The sequence below is a fragment of the Epinephelus lanceolatus genome, chromosome 16 (genome assembly GCF_041903045.1).
Source record: "Epinephelus lanceolatus isolate andai-2023 chromosome 16, ASM4190304v1, whole genome shotgun sequence".
NCBI lineage: Eukaryota > Metazoa > Chordata > Actinopteri > Perciformes > Serranidae > Epinephelus > Epinephelus lanceolatus.
Window position 1 is genome coordinate 36,448,565 of NC_135749.1, and position 15,840 is coordinate 36,464,404.

Consider the following 15,840-nt stretch of genomic DNA (forward strand, 5'->3'; position numbering starts at 1 on the left):
ATCATCATCATCATCTACCTGACTACTTTCTCACCTATTGACAGTAGGCAAGTTATGAAATGATACTGCGCACCCTGTTCCCCTCCCATGTTGCAGATGTATCTGTCCCACAGGTTATGCCACATTTTCTTTACTTGTTCTTGGTCAAACAACTCAATAGTGGCTTTTGACAGATGCGAAAAAAATGGGAAAATCAAACCCGAACACAAATATTTTTAGAGTCAGTGCGCAAACATGACTAACACAACATGTAGTCATATTTATTTTTAAACATGTGACTCACTTCTAATGCTTGACTGGTTAAGCTATATCTGAATATTGTGCTGTTATTCCTTTGATGTAGAGGCTGGCCAGCAGACTTAATGAATGCATATGTTTTGGTTATGTCCAAAACCTCTCCACATTCTTTTTCGTGAGATGTTTGAAACGCAGTTGGACCCCGACCCAGTCTGCACACTTTCTGGTTTAACTTTGAAGGAATCTCGTGCTATCTTGAAAAATAAAGCCCACATGGTCATATCTTTCACTACTTTCCTGGCGAGATGTTTGATCCTTCTAAATTGGAAGCAACACGCTCCCCCATCCTTTTCTCATTGGGTCAGAGACAAAATCAAAAACACACTGATTAAGATATGGAGTGTTTTGGACTTTTTTGATTCACTACAGGAACCCCTTGTTGAAGAATAAGGTGGCATCTATAAATGTTGCATGACAGCAGAGAGCAACATTGTAGGCCAACATGGAAGTTAGTGTCACACTGGTTCCCCAGTCAGTAAGCGTATGGGAATTTTCCATTGGATTTTCAGTTATTTCAGAAAATAAGCTCTGTGGCAAATATGATATGCGCTTATGATACTTATACCTTTTATTCAGCAAGATGATCTTCAGCAATGTACACAACTTTCAAGATTTTTTTTAAGCGTAATTCGCAGAAGTAAACAGCTAATGTTAGGCTATGAATGAACTACACCACAGCATGACTCAACATCCCCCCCACAGAGAGGCTGTAAAGCCCTGTTCATTGCAATGACATTCTGTAGTCTCATTGACCACTTGTTAGCAACTGCTTTTTTTATGACGCACAAAAGCTTCACAATTTACCAGTGGGGTATTTACTGATGTATTATATATCGTAGAACAAAACATAAAGGTCTCTTAAGCTTTGTTAACCACAGACCTTATGTTAGGCATCTAACCAAAAACCCATTCAAAAAAACCCACTGACTTTAAGATGAGGGAACAGGGAGTGGCAAAATGTTAACTCATTTCTGGGTTTTAGGACTCATTCCTGGGGCACCCTATTTCCGATGAAAAATGTTGGTGTGCAGTAGCCTTAGAAAAAAACAAATATTGCCATTTCCTGACACATTTACATTTGCACACAGCAGGCTTCTATTTTCAATTCAGTTGTTTTATGTATAAATAAAACTCTTCAATTATCTTCATGAATGCAACTTCTACAATAACTTACTGTTGTGTGATGTTACTGATACCTCTTTATTTTAGATTTTCAAAGTGCCATTTCCAAAAAGTGTACATTTTATATGCTGCTTTGTGTTTGTGGTAATAAATATTTGTAAAAAACACAATTAGACTGTTAAGATTGACAGAAAGTGACAAATGCAGTGGGAAGAAGCAGAAGACTGACAGAGAGTAGCAATCTTGCAACACCCAACAAGCAGTAATGAGTCAGAAAAAGGACTTTTATGGAAGTCCTAGCTGTAATTATCTCAGCATTTTGGATCAGATCTCTTTGGACTTGCAGCTTGTCTCCTCCCTCCCTCCGGTCTGCCACTGCACTCCCTGCTTTGACTCGTCTTGTGCAGCGAGTGCAAACACAGACGGTGAAGTCTAGCACCCATTTTAAAACATCTGTCTCACCATGAGTGCTCTCACAGAGAAATGGCCGACATCAGATCTGTCACATTTGTAAAAGCTTCACTTGAACATCTTGAACATCAGTAAAGTATTTATGTGAAAGCAGCTGTCCTCCATTCTGCTAATCAATTATATTTCAAAAGGTCCCATATTATAGGAATCTAAATGTTCTTCTATTTTTGTACTTATAATGAAGGAATCAAGAGAGGATGAACACTTTCTTCTAATTACATTTTGTTAGAGTTCAAGCTATTAAACTCAAAACTCTTTTCCTTTTTCAACACCACTACAAACAAAAAATGCATCATTACTAGTCTTGTTTCTGATTGGCTGTCTTTATTAAAGAAACACTAAAATCCATCCAGCATTTGAACTAGCACCCAGTCAGCTGTTAATCTACGTAACACATCCTAAGGAATAATACAGTGATACTGAACCACAAAAAAAAAAAAAAAGAAATCCGCCCGTAAACCAGAGGAATCCGCAGGCTCATGATTTATTTATTTTATTTTATTTTATTTTTTTTTGGCAAATACATTTGGTCTGTATAAAATAATGTAGCCATGCAAAGTCACCTATTGGTTTGTAGACTCCCATTTTGAAGCCTCAAGTTTGGCATTTTGTCCATCGTCGCCATCTTGGATTTTTGTAGCCAGAAATGACCGTACTTGGACTACAGAGTGGAGCTAATCCTAATGCTAGTTGCCAGCTTGATTAGCACGGTGCATTTGCAGCTATGGTTACCTGTGATAATGCTAATGCTATTTTTTTTTTGGCTAGCAAAAAAACATATGAAAATCATTAAGGAAAAATGCATTTACTGTAAAAATCGAACATTCAACTACTTAGAGGGCCTTTCAGTACAACCAAACACTGAACAAGACTTTTTTAGGCAACTAATTAACAACCAACTTTAAAAAAAAAACAAAAAAAAAACAAAACACTAAAATAGTAATAGCTACACCTATGTAAATTTAGGGTTACACCATGGTAATGATACCTAGCTAGCACTTTTGTTGTGGTCGCGACTTGTCATCCAACGGCACCCACCTGTCACTCCTGTCCACGCCCTTATTTATGCATGAACTTTAAGGGTGAGTTACATAAAAATTCATCCCCCATACAGTTGTCATGAACTGAGAAATTAACTATAGAGATAAAAACTGTTTTTTGTACCAGGATGTAAAAATGTTTATTTCTGCTGTAAAGTTGGGTCTATGGGGATCGTCTTGCTTTTGGAGCCAGCCTCAAGTGGTCATTCGAGGAACTGCAGTTTTTGGCACCTGTAGTCTGTTTACATTTGTACATCATTCACTCTCTGGAAGGCTAGTGACTGAAAAATCCATTTTCTCCAGTTTGAGGTATAGTGATACATTTAGGCCAGAGCAAATGTAATTTTCAAGACAGAAAGGTCATCTTGGGCTCAAATTGAAGCTTATGAAATTGGAGGTGGAGCAGTAATACATATATATATATATATATGTATATATATATATATATATATATATATATATATATATATATATATTTACTGCTATATATATATATATATATATATATATATATATATATATATATATATATATATAGTTTTTGAGAATTTGTCAAACGGACAGACACTTTTTTGTTTTTTGTAGTGTGTGATTTCGAAATAAAATGTAAGCAAGCCCCAGAATCTTATTTTGGTACTCTTCCCTTCCGAATACTCCTTGCCAAATTTCATACTTGTATGACTATTTTATTTTGTTTTTTAAATTTTAAGATTATTTTTTGGGCTTTCTGCCTTTAATAAACAGGACAGTGAAATGGGGAGAGAGAGAGTGGGTGGATGACATGCAGCAAAGGGTTGCAAGCTGGAATCGAGCCTGCGACCGCTGCAGCGAAGCATCGCCTCTGTACATGGGGCGCCGGCACAATCCACTACGCTACCGTCGCCCCACTTGTATGACTATTTATGTCACTGTAGTTCCTTAATATTTGTATTTACATCATTACACCAGAAGCATGTCCCAAAAGAGGGGTTTTGGGCCCCCTGAGACCAAACGGCCCTGTGTTGTAGGGGCTGGTTATCAACTTGTGATGGCCCAAGGTATAGGCTAACTGGAAATAATGGAACAAGGGAGCAAAAAAACAAACATCATGAGAGCTGGACTTTGCTCCCGGCCTCATAAAGGTCCAGTGTATAGGACTTGGGGGCATTTTTTGACAGACATGGTATATTACAGGCTAATCATAACCAATGTTTTCATTAGTTTTTAATCTCCTGAAAATAAGAATTGTTGCATTTTTCTTACCTTAGAATGAGCCAATTTTATTTACATACAAAGCGGGTCCTCTTCTACAGAGTCCGCCATGTTGTTTCTACAATAGCCCAGAACAGACAAACCAAACGCTGGCTATAAATTTGGCCATTCGTGTTTTTGCATCGGCTTCCATAGTTCTCCTACAAGCTTGGCACACGGGAGAAGCTTCAGTTCTACAACCTCGGATGCCATCAAATTCTACACACTGGACCTTTAATCATAAAAGCTGAATAATGTAGAACTTTTGATTCTGCTGCATCTTCTTGTGCCAGGCTTTTTTCCCCCAAATTGTCATGATGCAGTGAATGTCATCTCAAAATGCCAAGCTTTGTGTCCAAAGCTCTCCAGGGCCACTCTTGCACCTGTTGACAACTAAAAAATATCTTTAATCTTCTTACATCTGCTGTTGCAACCCCTTAATCCCCCCATAAGAGCAATAAAGTGTTATCTAATCTCAAGGCTGATGCTGCCACACTCCAACACTGGTTACACGGCTCGGTTAACATGTGATAAAATTGCTAATTGCATAAAACTTCGGACAAGATTAAACTGACCCCAGGACTTCAGAGGTAACTTAGCATAGGCTAAGTAATTTCAGCTACAGGCAGCGAAAAATTCCTGACAGGTTTGTAAAGTTTCTGCCGTCTGGGTGAAAAAAAAGAAAGGAAAAACCAATCACCAAAGCTCTCCTGGCAAGGTCTGGTGCTGCTGAGAGAATAACATCCCCATTTAAAGGAGTCAGGCTGTAATTGCTTGGAAAGTGATGAGGCGATGAAGTGAAATTAGATTTGCAGTGAGCAGAAAACTCAAGTTCGAGGATTTTTTTTTTCTCATTCTGAACAAAGAGATAGAAAAATGAAACTGAAAGGTAAAATTCCATCAAAAGGATCTAAACATGCTGCGACAGAAATGTGACTACAGACAGGTAAAGAAAATAAATGTAGTATGGCTGATTGAGATGCACCAATAAGGAGATTTGGAAACCAGAAAAAAACATATATTTTTTTTGAACTGCCAAGTATTTATCCCGTTGTGACGATTTTCAGAGCAGAAGCTGTAATTTGGGTTTGAGGCGGCGGCTAACCGTCTGCCAGAAGTCCCATCTGCACCATCATTAACACCATTCCTCCATCTCAAGGCTTCAAAACACAACACCACTCACACAAAGGGACACATCACATTTTCAAAAGCTGCAAAGGAACAACGGCACAACATCAGGTTTCTGTTAACAAAACACAGACAGGTAAACTAACTGTGTTTATGCAGTAGGATATTTTCGACAAAATGTTTCTGGTTTTCATACAGAGAGAAACGCAACTGAAAATATGATTTAAGCTGCTATTCAGAAGTGTTTCCAATATTTTGTCCACTCCTACAAACATTCACAGGGCAACAAAACATGGGAAAGACCTTTCAACACAGCACAGCAACACACCAGACACACATACACAGTCCAAAAACTTGTATTAACACTGTTATGGTACAAAACCAAAACACTGAAATGTAACATTTTGTAAAGCTTTGAGATATTTTGTGGAGATATAAATCTAAACTGTGATTGCCAGTGCAGTCCAGTGCTTCTGTGGTTTGTAATATTAAAGAGACACACAGTTCAGAGATGAAGGCTCACCTGCTCCTGTCCTTGTTTCCTGTTTTTTTTCCTTGCAGTGTCTGATTGTGCACCTCAGCATGTGGGCCTTACAATCACTTTCAAGATTATAATAGGCTTGTTTACTGCACTTGTCTCTTGATTCATTTCCTGATTGTTGCAGTCTCTTGCTTGAATTCTCTTTTTCAAACTGTCTCATTTCCTTCACCTCCATTTTCTCTGGAATGGGGCCGATGGTAATCGCTGGGTGGTTGCAGAAATATTACATTCACAGGTCTTCTTCCATCTTTGAAGGAGTGAGGTCAGTAAAAAAAAAATCACAAAATGGCTGTTTCTCCAAAAAGAGACAGAGAGAACAGGACAAACTGTCTTTGATTTATGCTGTGAATCAAACTCGTTCCACACCTGCAGTGAATGCAGCCGTCCGTGACAAACTCTGCAGCCTCTTCAGCTTCTACTTACCTGTTTGTGTTGCGTTATTTTCCTCAGTCAAAATCTGTCTGAAAAAGGTCATGGTGCTAAAAATGATAGCTTTATGTGTCAGTGTGGAAGCAATCCTCACAAAAACAGAAGCTGTCTGCATTTTGGAGAAATGAGCTGAGAACAGAGAGTCTGTACAGCAGTCTTCTCCAATTTGTAAAAAAACTGGTTCTTGGTTACAGGACACTTTTCTTACTTTCCCTTTTGTAGTTGCTCTTTAAGAATGACAATCTTCCTGACACGGCATTTCTCCTTTACAAAAATTTTCCTCTGCTCTTGGTCTTGAATCCAGACGACCAGAGACTCATGCTGACAGATGCATCAGTCCTTCCCGTGTTGGTGTTTCTGTTCACCTGGTTTGCTTTCTGTTTGCCTGCTGAGGATCTTACCTTCTGTTATCTCGTTGTTCTCCTCGGTGACACCGCTGTCCTGTCTCCTCTGAGACTGAACCATCTCAACGGCCGATTGTTGAGCTGGAACAAACAACACACAATGCAAGTATCTGCATTAATGAATGGTGGGAAAACAGAGGAGAAACACAGTGGCCCTCATTTATCAATCAAATGTACAAACCAGTGCAGATCCAAGCGCAGAAATCACCTTTTGATAGGGTCTGCATATGATTCATGAAACGGTTTTATCTGTCCAATCACAGCGTAGAAATGATCAGGTGTCATTAATATGGCAACTGAAAACAATCTTCATTTACAAATCTCACCCCAAAATATTCTGGGTTTAGAGGCCTTGCCACTAGAGTTTATGACATAAAGAGGTGTAATACGGTCAAGAGGAGAAACTTTTCTTCTAGAAATGGAAGCACTGACTTCCCAAGAGCAATTTAACCAGTTTGCCCTGTTTGCCCGAGTTTAGAATATTTAAATTTATAGATTTATGATATACAGGCGTACCAACCTGTAGCCTACAGGCATCAATAATATTAGCCTATATTAGGGGTGGAGGAAAAAATAGATACAGCATAGTATCGCAATATTTTTGAGTGGTAATATCATATTGTCACACAGTGCCACATATCTTTTTTTTATTACATAAATTATTAACATTACAAATACAAATTAAACTTTAGGTAGCCTACTACAGTAATACAATCAATTGCTTTATTAGTCCACTAGGTACATTTAGTTGTTGCTGCTGCAAAAATGGCTAAAATGAGATGAACAGACTGAAAACTTTATCTTATTAGATAAAACAGACAAACTGAAAGTTTTCCTTTGGAGACATGGCTTACAGTTCAAAACAGAGCTGCACCCTAATAGTCGAGTAGTGAGTTAGTTGGCAAGATTTCATTGGTCGCTTAGTCACAGGAAAAAAAATAAACAAAAAAATGTGAAACTCCATCAGGAGCTGCGCTATATAAATCAAAACCTATATGACTGGACCATCTGGGAATTTAATTTGAAAGGACAGACACAGGAAGAGGCCACGCTCAGCAGTCAGACAGGAGTCACGTTACAAACCAATCACAGCCGACAGATATCTTTCCCTTCTTCCGTAAATATTCTGATATATAGCCTACAGAAAAGTTGATCATTTTTGTGCAGGGCTACCCAGAGTGTTAGCATCTGTCCCACAGTCGACAGGCCTGCACACTTATAAACAGCACCTGGAAGAAGATCAGCTCTGCACTCAGGATTTCAGGTAAATAGGCTATACAATACTTGTCAGATGCAACCTGCCCCTGCGCTCTTGAAAGCTGGCACAGAAAAGGCACAAGAGTAGCACCCAGTGCCCAAACCTCACCGTTTTCTAGGTGATTAAGGATGCATAGGTCCCTAATTTCCAGGGCTGGTTCCTGCAGTTATTCCACAGGCTAGTTAATAACATGTCAGGCAGGAAATCCAAAGTGTGGGATCATTTTGAGAAGGTGAAGGACAAACCCAAGGTGATATGTAAACTCATCTTCAGACTACAAACATGACGTATCATCTGAAACATGGAAGTAACTACATGCCCATTAGCCACTTAGCACAATCATTACTGCTTTGCTGACAGTGTCATTAACAGGCGGCTCGGGTCACTGCGAGCTCTGATAACATACATCCATGTGGTGACTATTCATTTTTTTAGGGATCAATATGTGGCTGCAAATACTTAGAAGTCAGTTAGAATATACTTTAAGAACTCAGCCAGATTTACTATGCTAAATCGCCAGACCCTGCTGACTCTAACTTGCATACACAAGTTAAGACCGGACGTGCGATTGTAGCCTCAGTTTTATGTCGTGCATTTGTTTCATAAATGAGGGCCATGATGCATATCACTCCATTTCATCAACAAATCTGCCAGTAAAACACAAAACGCAACAGAACAGACCAAAAAGCAGTTATGTGCATATTAATTATTTAAGAGAGGAGAAAAAAGCAAAACCAAATATTTCTGATATTCCAAGAATAGAATCAATGAGAACGGATAACAATAAACTCAACAACAAATTAGAAAATATGAGTGTATTTAAGCCTTTATGTAAGAAACAGGCCAAGTGGCAACAACTGAAAAACAACATCAAATACTTCCTTACTTTGATCAATTTGGCACAGTGTGATTCAATTGTAGCTCCCAATCAGCCTGAGGATCTCAGTGAATCAACACTGATGTTTTTTTTTAATACCTTCTCATTATTTTATTTCATTTTGGCCAAACCGCCTGCACTTTAATATTTGTTTTTTATGATCCATCAATCACTCAAGTGAACCCCACCATTAAGATCTGCTATTCAGTTGGCTTGACTGCCAGGGTTCAGTTACACAGGGCCTGATCTTACACCTGACACAAAGCAACGTACAGCACAGCGCCACTGTCACTGTTCTTTTTAGAGAAACACAGTTGTCATTTTCACGGCCAGCACCCACGCTGTGTGAGTAGCAAATGTACTTGTGCCCATCTGTGCACCCATGGGCATGTAGGTCTTAAAATGAGGTGTGGTATGGGCGCCTTGTTGGCGTGTTGCAATTTGAGGCAGCAGAAAGTGATTGCGCCTTGACCATCAAAAACCTGCTCTAAAGTTAGAATAGTGCAGCATTTCCTGCTATGTAAACAGTATTATTCAGATAGAAAGATGTGCTTATATAGGCAGGTTTACAATGCATGTACAGCTCTGCCCTCAGGATTTCAGGTATATTGGCTATACAGTGTTTGTTAAGGTTGCTTAGCAACCTCAATGCATGAAAGTAGCTACATGCCCATTAGCCACTTAGCACAGTCATTACTGCTTTGCAGACAGCGTCATTAACAGGCGGCTCGCTCAGTGTGTGACGTGCACTTGTAGATAAAATATAGGCCTATATTAATGAAGGTTCATTAGTACGGTTTTGTATTTCTCTGTAATGTAGCACACAACACAAAATATAAAATTTAATATCTAAATTAATATCGCAAACATGCAGGCAACTAGTCTACTAATGGCCCTAAATGACGATTATTAGTCGACTAGAAAAATTCTTAGTTGGGGGCAGCCCTAGAGATGACACTTTAATTTGTTTACTTAATGTTACATGAAGAACACACCTATGATTAATTAAGGAACAGAATACAACAAGCAAAAGTGAAGTCGGACATGCCCTTTAGAGCATGTGCAGTAGATAATTTAAAAGGGGCCCACATTGTTTTTCATTAACACTTTACAGCACAGGAATGCAAGTGAAAAAGCTGTGATTTTATGCCATTTCTTCAGTTTTGAAGAGCAGCATGATCCTGAAAAAATGCTGAGTCAAAGGGTTTTTCCACCCTGATGTGATACATGAAGGCAACACTCCTGTGGATTTCTGCATTAAAAATCCTGTTTAAAAGGTCTTTGTGTTGTATTTATTTTTTTCTTGATGCACAGTATGACAAGTAAATATCTGTAGGTTGCTGAATGTCAGCAACTGACACAAAGTAAACAACTCACCGCGCATATTTTTGCATTCACAACCACAGCAGTGAGCTGAGGCGTGCTGTTGTTTGTGATGCTGTTTGAATTCTTTCCTGCTTTGCTCAACTTGCACTCCATCTTCCACCAAACACACACACACATTAGCCAAATAAACAGCGGAGGCATCACTAAACAATGGAGGTCAGCAGCATTAATTAAGGCACAACACAGAGACACTGAATCACCCACTGCTGCTGTGTTGATCTCCACAGGTTCAAACTTTCAAGGCTATTGCTCTGGTGGCCACACCCCAATCAGTGATGTCACAGCAGGTATTCTGCCAATCATAGCTAATGGAAAACACCAACTGTGACATCACTGATTGGAGCCTGAAGCGCAGCCTGATGTCACATAGTGATCAGTTCAGCAGCAGTTTTATGTCATGTGTGATTTATTTCTGACAGCATCAATCTAACACTGCTCGTGTCAGCCTTCAGAGTCAGTCATCAGGGGAGTCGTATGACTGAGGGCTGAAGATTTGGCTGTCTGTGAAAGTCTCTTACCTTCATGTTTGGCCTGAAGAGGTTTGCTCTGCTGTCCCCCACTGACAGCAATTATCTTAAAGTTGTATTCTTTAGAGGGGTCAAAGTCCTCGATGAGCAGCTTTGCATCCTGCTTCGATACCTGAACCTCCTTCTGCCCTCCACCTGTTCCAAAGTAAGAGAAGAACAAAAACACTCAGCAGCTCAAGTCTGAAGATTGAAAAGGAGAAACTGTTTCTTATTTGAATCCTGGCCACATAATGGAATAATTTCTAAGAAAATTTTATCATCACTTTAATGGGGAGAACATGCAAACAGTGAGGACTGTAAAACAAACCCATATCTTTATTTCTGTCAGTCTGAGGCTCTGTCACAGACCTGTGTCCACTTAGCATGTTTTTTTCTGAGTGCCAGTGTCTGTTTTTCAATTGTTCCCATTGAAGAGAGAGCATATGCGGCTGCATGCGGCCACCTAGAGTGCCTAGTGTATATTTTGAGATTGCTTTGGTTTTTTAGTTCCCACACCGAAAGCTGGTAGTTGAAAGTCTCTGAATGTTTAAGAAAGGCACTGTTTCACCTTTAGCTACTATCTATCCCGAGCAGTAAGTCAGTCGTCAACTTCCACAGCAAAGACAGAAAAGCCCATCTGTGGGAGGGCAGCGAGTGTTGTGGTTTTACCAGCTTACACATTAAAAGGTAGCTGTTAACTGTGTAGTCAACTCTCTGATTGCTACCAAGTTAACATTAATGTGGAGATAATATCATAGAAACAAGAAACCCAAGCGGAGTGTGTCATTAAAGAAAACGCTGGGAACACTTTTGATGAAGTGCTCCAAGTGCCATGCCACCACTCTGCCAAAGAAAAACACCATGCGGACACACATCCTGAATGCTAAAATCTAAATGCTAAGAGTAAAGGCATCTGAATGCTAAGAGATACACCGAAACTGTGAATTGGCATTTAAAGTCATTCCTCAGCTGCAATGATGGTGCAGAAACTCCAAGATATGGAGAACCTGAATACACTGACCATCAGAGCAGACTGGGCTTTTTTAGGAAGGGGTGTGAAAACAAAGTGTTTCAGACAGAGGGTGAATACAGATGTTCCAGCACAGACAGTATGAAGAAAATAAACTGTTTTTTGAACCTAAAGCATGTAGATATGTTCTAATGGAAACACGAAATACAAGCATGAACCTGAAGATGAGCATTGTAGGTACCCACTGCAGGTAAAATGTTACAAATTTGTGTTATGTGGAAATATAAATCTGAGAGACATCCACACAATGGACTGTGGACTTGTATTTTAGGAAGAAGTTTTTTTGAACACCTGGCATGCACTTAAACTCTGCTGGCCTGGAACAGCAACACACAGCTCAATACAACACAAAAGGAGAGAGGCAGACTATATGGACAGGTGATGGACAACTGATAAGAGCTGGAGCAGGATGGGAAGGAAAAGAAAAGAAAACAGTGAAGGGAAGGCAAAAAAAAGGATGACAGGAGGAAGACAAGACAAAAGAAAACAGCATCTGTATCATCACTTTGAAATAAGTAAACTCAAAATTCTGAGAAAACAAGAAAAGGTGACAGAAACAATTACTTTAGGTTACAAAGTAGAACTCACATTATACCAAAGAACCAAAAACAATTCTAACCCATCAATAAAGTTAACATAAGCAAGTCATGGGTGGGCGGCCATCCATAGTACAAAGATAATACAACATAAGCAGATGATGACTTAAGGCAAACAATTATACTGAATTTCAGATAAGACCAATTGATAACTTTCCAAGAATCTCCATAAAAATCTATCTTTTTTTTTTGGTTATCCAGTTTCCAGCTTACAGAGCACTCAGCGTACTCCACACATCACAGGCGTATCCAAAATGTGCTTGTGCCAAATCCCATTTCTCGGCATACAGAGAAGCATACAGGTACAACCTAGAATGATGTATTTTTTGGAGCACAAGATAGTTTGACTTCTGACTCACACTGAGGGCAGACATGCATCTGCAGGTGCATGAATCATCGTCTGCTGTACCTTCACTGAACTGCGACAAACCCCCAAAAGGCTCTCGCAAATGCTTTTGCAACTCAGTTCTGTGAACTGCTCTTTTGGTAAAGATTGATTTTAGCCAACGAGGCAGTGGCTAAAAACTGCTTATATGAGTTAATACTACTATGGAATGGAATAAACTGCAATTATATGCTGCTTTTTTCAAAAACTCCTGGTCTCTCATTCAACCATTTACACCCAATGGGCTGAGGATCAAACTGCCAGCCCTGCTGACTACTCGCAGAGCCACAGCTGCCACACTCACACATAATATACTGCTGCAAAGTGTATTTTAAGTATTTGATTTTAAATGAGCTCTGAGAGGCTATATGTGGGTCCTTTACTCTGTCTTTGGTATTTAAGTTAATTCAGGCATGTGAGCAAGTTGGGGCTCAATGTCTTGTTCAAGGACACTTCAGCAAAGCAAATGGCTGCTGATGAAGACACTTTTTATGGAGAATGCCATTAAAGAAGTATTTCACCACTTGTAATAAAACTGGGCTGTCTATGCAGCAGAAAGATGCAAACACTTTGGAAATTGGTGCTAAATGACCAGCGAAAACAGAGGAAAAGGACTGTGGCATTCGGTATTTCCAAGAGGTAGAAAATGTACAACTACCAGAAGGTGTTTCTGAAAACATCTGGAGAGAGAAATAGGCAATGCAGTAACGGAGTCTTAGTTTAAACTCACCAACCACTTTATTAGGTGCACCTATTCAACTGCTCATTAATGCAAATAGCTTATCAGCCAATCATGTGGCATTTAGGCATGTAGACATGGTCAGGACAACCTGCTGAAGTTCAAACTGAGCATCAGAATGGGGAAGAAAGATGATTTAAGCGACTTTGAACGTGGCATGGTTGTTGGTGCCAGACAGGCTGGTCTGAGTATTTCAGAAACTGCTGATCTACCGGGATTTTCACACACAACCATCTCTAGTGTTTACAGAGGATGGTCTGAAAAAGAGAAAATATCCAGTGAGCAGCAGTTCTCTGGGTGAAAATGCCTTGTTGATGCCAGAGGTCAGAGGAGAATGGCCAGACTGGTTCAAGATGATAGAAAGGCAGCAGTAACTCAAATAACCACTCGTTACAACCGAGGTCTGCAGAAGACCATCTCTCAACCAACAACACGTCGAACCTTGAAGCAGATGGGCTACAGCAGCAGAAGACCACACCAGGTGCCACTTCTGTCAGCTAAGAACAGGAAACTGAGGCTATACAATTCACACAGGCTCACTGAAACTGGACAATAGAAGATTGATAAAACATTGTCTGGTCTGCTGAGTCTGGATTTCTGCTGGGACATTCAGATGGTAGGGTCAGAATTTGGCATAAACAACATGAAAGCATGGATCCATCCTGCCTTGTATCAGCGGTTCAGGCTGGTGGTGGTGGTGTAATGGTGTGGGGGATATTTTCTTGGCACACTTTGGGCCCCTTAGTACCAACTGAGCATGGTTTAAACACCACAGCCTACCTGAGTATTGTTGCTGACCGTGTCCATCCCTTTATGACCACAGTGTACCCATCTTCTGATGGCTACTTCCAGCAGGATAATGCACCATGTCACAAAGCTCAAATCATCTCAAACTGGTTTCTTGAACATGACAATGAGTTCACTGTACTCCAATGGCCTCCACAGTCACCAGATCTCAATCCAACAGAGCACCTTTGGGATGTGGTGGAACGAGTGATTCCCATCATGGATGTGCAGCTGACAAATCTGCAGCAACTGTGTGATGCTATCATGTCAATATGGACCAAAATCTCTGAGGAATGTTTCCAGCACCTTGTTCAATCTATGACAGCAAGAATTAAGGCAGTTCTGACCGCAAGAGCTGATTCGACACGGTACTAGCAAGGTGTACCTGATAAAGTGGCCAGTGAGTGTATATTTGATAAGCCCTGTTGAGTTTTACTGTTTGATCTCTGTTTTTCCGGCCAACTTCTGGTTCATAATCTCTCACTATTTCAGCTAAAGAGAGCAATAAAATATGTTTCTAAAGAACATTTTAGGCGAGAAATATGCAATGCAGTGACATAATCTCGGTTTATATTTGATCACCACTGCCTCGTTTTACTGTTCGATCAAAGTGTCCATGGTGGAAGCCTGGGTGGCGGATGGTATCTATGCATAACTACATGCGTCATCTAGCAAAGAACTGCTGAGAGGTGAGCAGATCTAAGGAGATCTAAGCACTGGTAAGATGGAGGGAAGTTTACTATGGTCACACATACTACCCACAATCTGTCTGAAAACCTAAGTAACCTTTTAATGAACTTCAGTTATTGAACTGTCTCTCAAACCACCATACCAGACTATCATTATACAAATGAAGTGTACACACCTACTACACGCCTGTCTGCACTCTCAATAGCTTTAAACTATTTCCAGATATGAGAAAAACATCTTGAGTAATTTGAAAGTGACATGATCACTTAAACTGACAAGAAAAGAAAACAAACATTTCGAAGCCCTCTGGCTTCACAAACTGAGGAAAGGAAAGATTAACTTTATTAACGCCTGAGGTGACGACAGCTTATCACAGCAGCAGAGACTAGAGGGAACACAAATAAGGACAAAGATATAAACCAGGAATATGAAGAAAACTGTAATAAGGAGTGTAAATAAAAATCAAATATAATATATGTTTTGAACATCTAATCCTGCCAAATGTGCTTTGCTGTCGTAGCAGCAGAGGGTTTGGCAGAAGTCAGCAGTTTACAGATTGACTGAGAAGCGTAGGTTTCTATTTCCTGGCTTTGTGAGAGAGTGTATCATGTCCACAGATATCGACTGGGAAGTCCAAGATCACCAGAGCTGCACATGCAAATGAGTTTGAGAGTTTGTGATGAAGAAAGCTCTGATTCCTTCTTTGCTTTTTCTGTGTAATAAAATTCAATTTGTCATTTTGCCTCCTGCTCAGTTATTTTACTTTTACTGCACAACAGTTGGGATCAATAAATCTTCTTAAATTTTCAACTATCAAAGCCAAATTTCTTTATGTAAAAATGATTGATTAAAAAAAACTTTCCACCATCTGCTCCAGCAAAATAACTGATAGCACAGAAAATATGCTAATGCACCTTTTATGGCA

The 15,840-nt window shown here is 39.7% G+C and overlaps 1 protein-coding gene across 6 annotated transcripts in view; it reads right to left on the minus strand.

Moving 5' to 3' along the window:
* col14a1b (collagen, type XIV, alpha 1b) overlaps positions 1-15,840 on the minus strand; it is a 320,908-nt gene that overhangs the window by 280,561 nt on the left and 24,507 nt on the right. For 5 of the 6 annotated variants that reach the window (XR_013493638.1, XM_033637164.2, XM_033637162.2 and 2 more), the window contains exons 4-5: positions 10,702-10,845; positions 6,660-6,743 (exon numbers count right to left, since the gene is read on the minus strand). The exons of the other annotated variant lie outside the window; for it this stretch is intronic. Coding sequence is in view for 4 of the 5 variants with exons in the window: in XM_033637164.2 (XP_033493055.2) it covers positions 6,660-6,743; positions 10,702-10,845 (228 nt within the window). In the remaining variant the exon portion in view is untranslated. The remainder of the gene's footprint in view (positions 1-6,659; positions 6,744-10,701; positions 10,846-15,840) is intronic. 6 annotated transcript variants of the gene reach the window in all.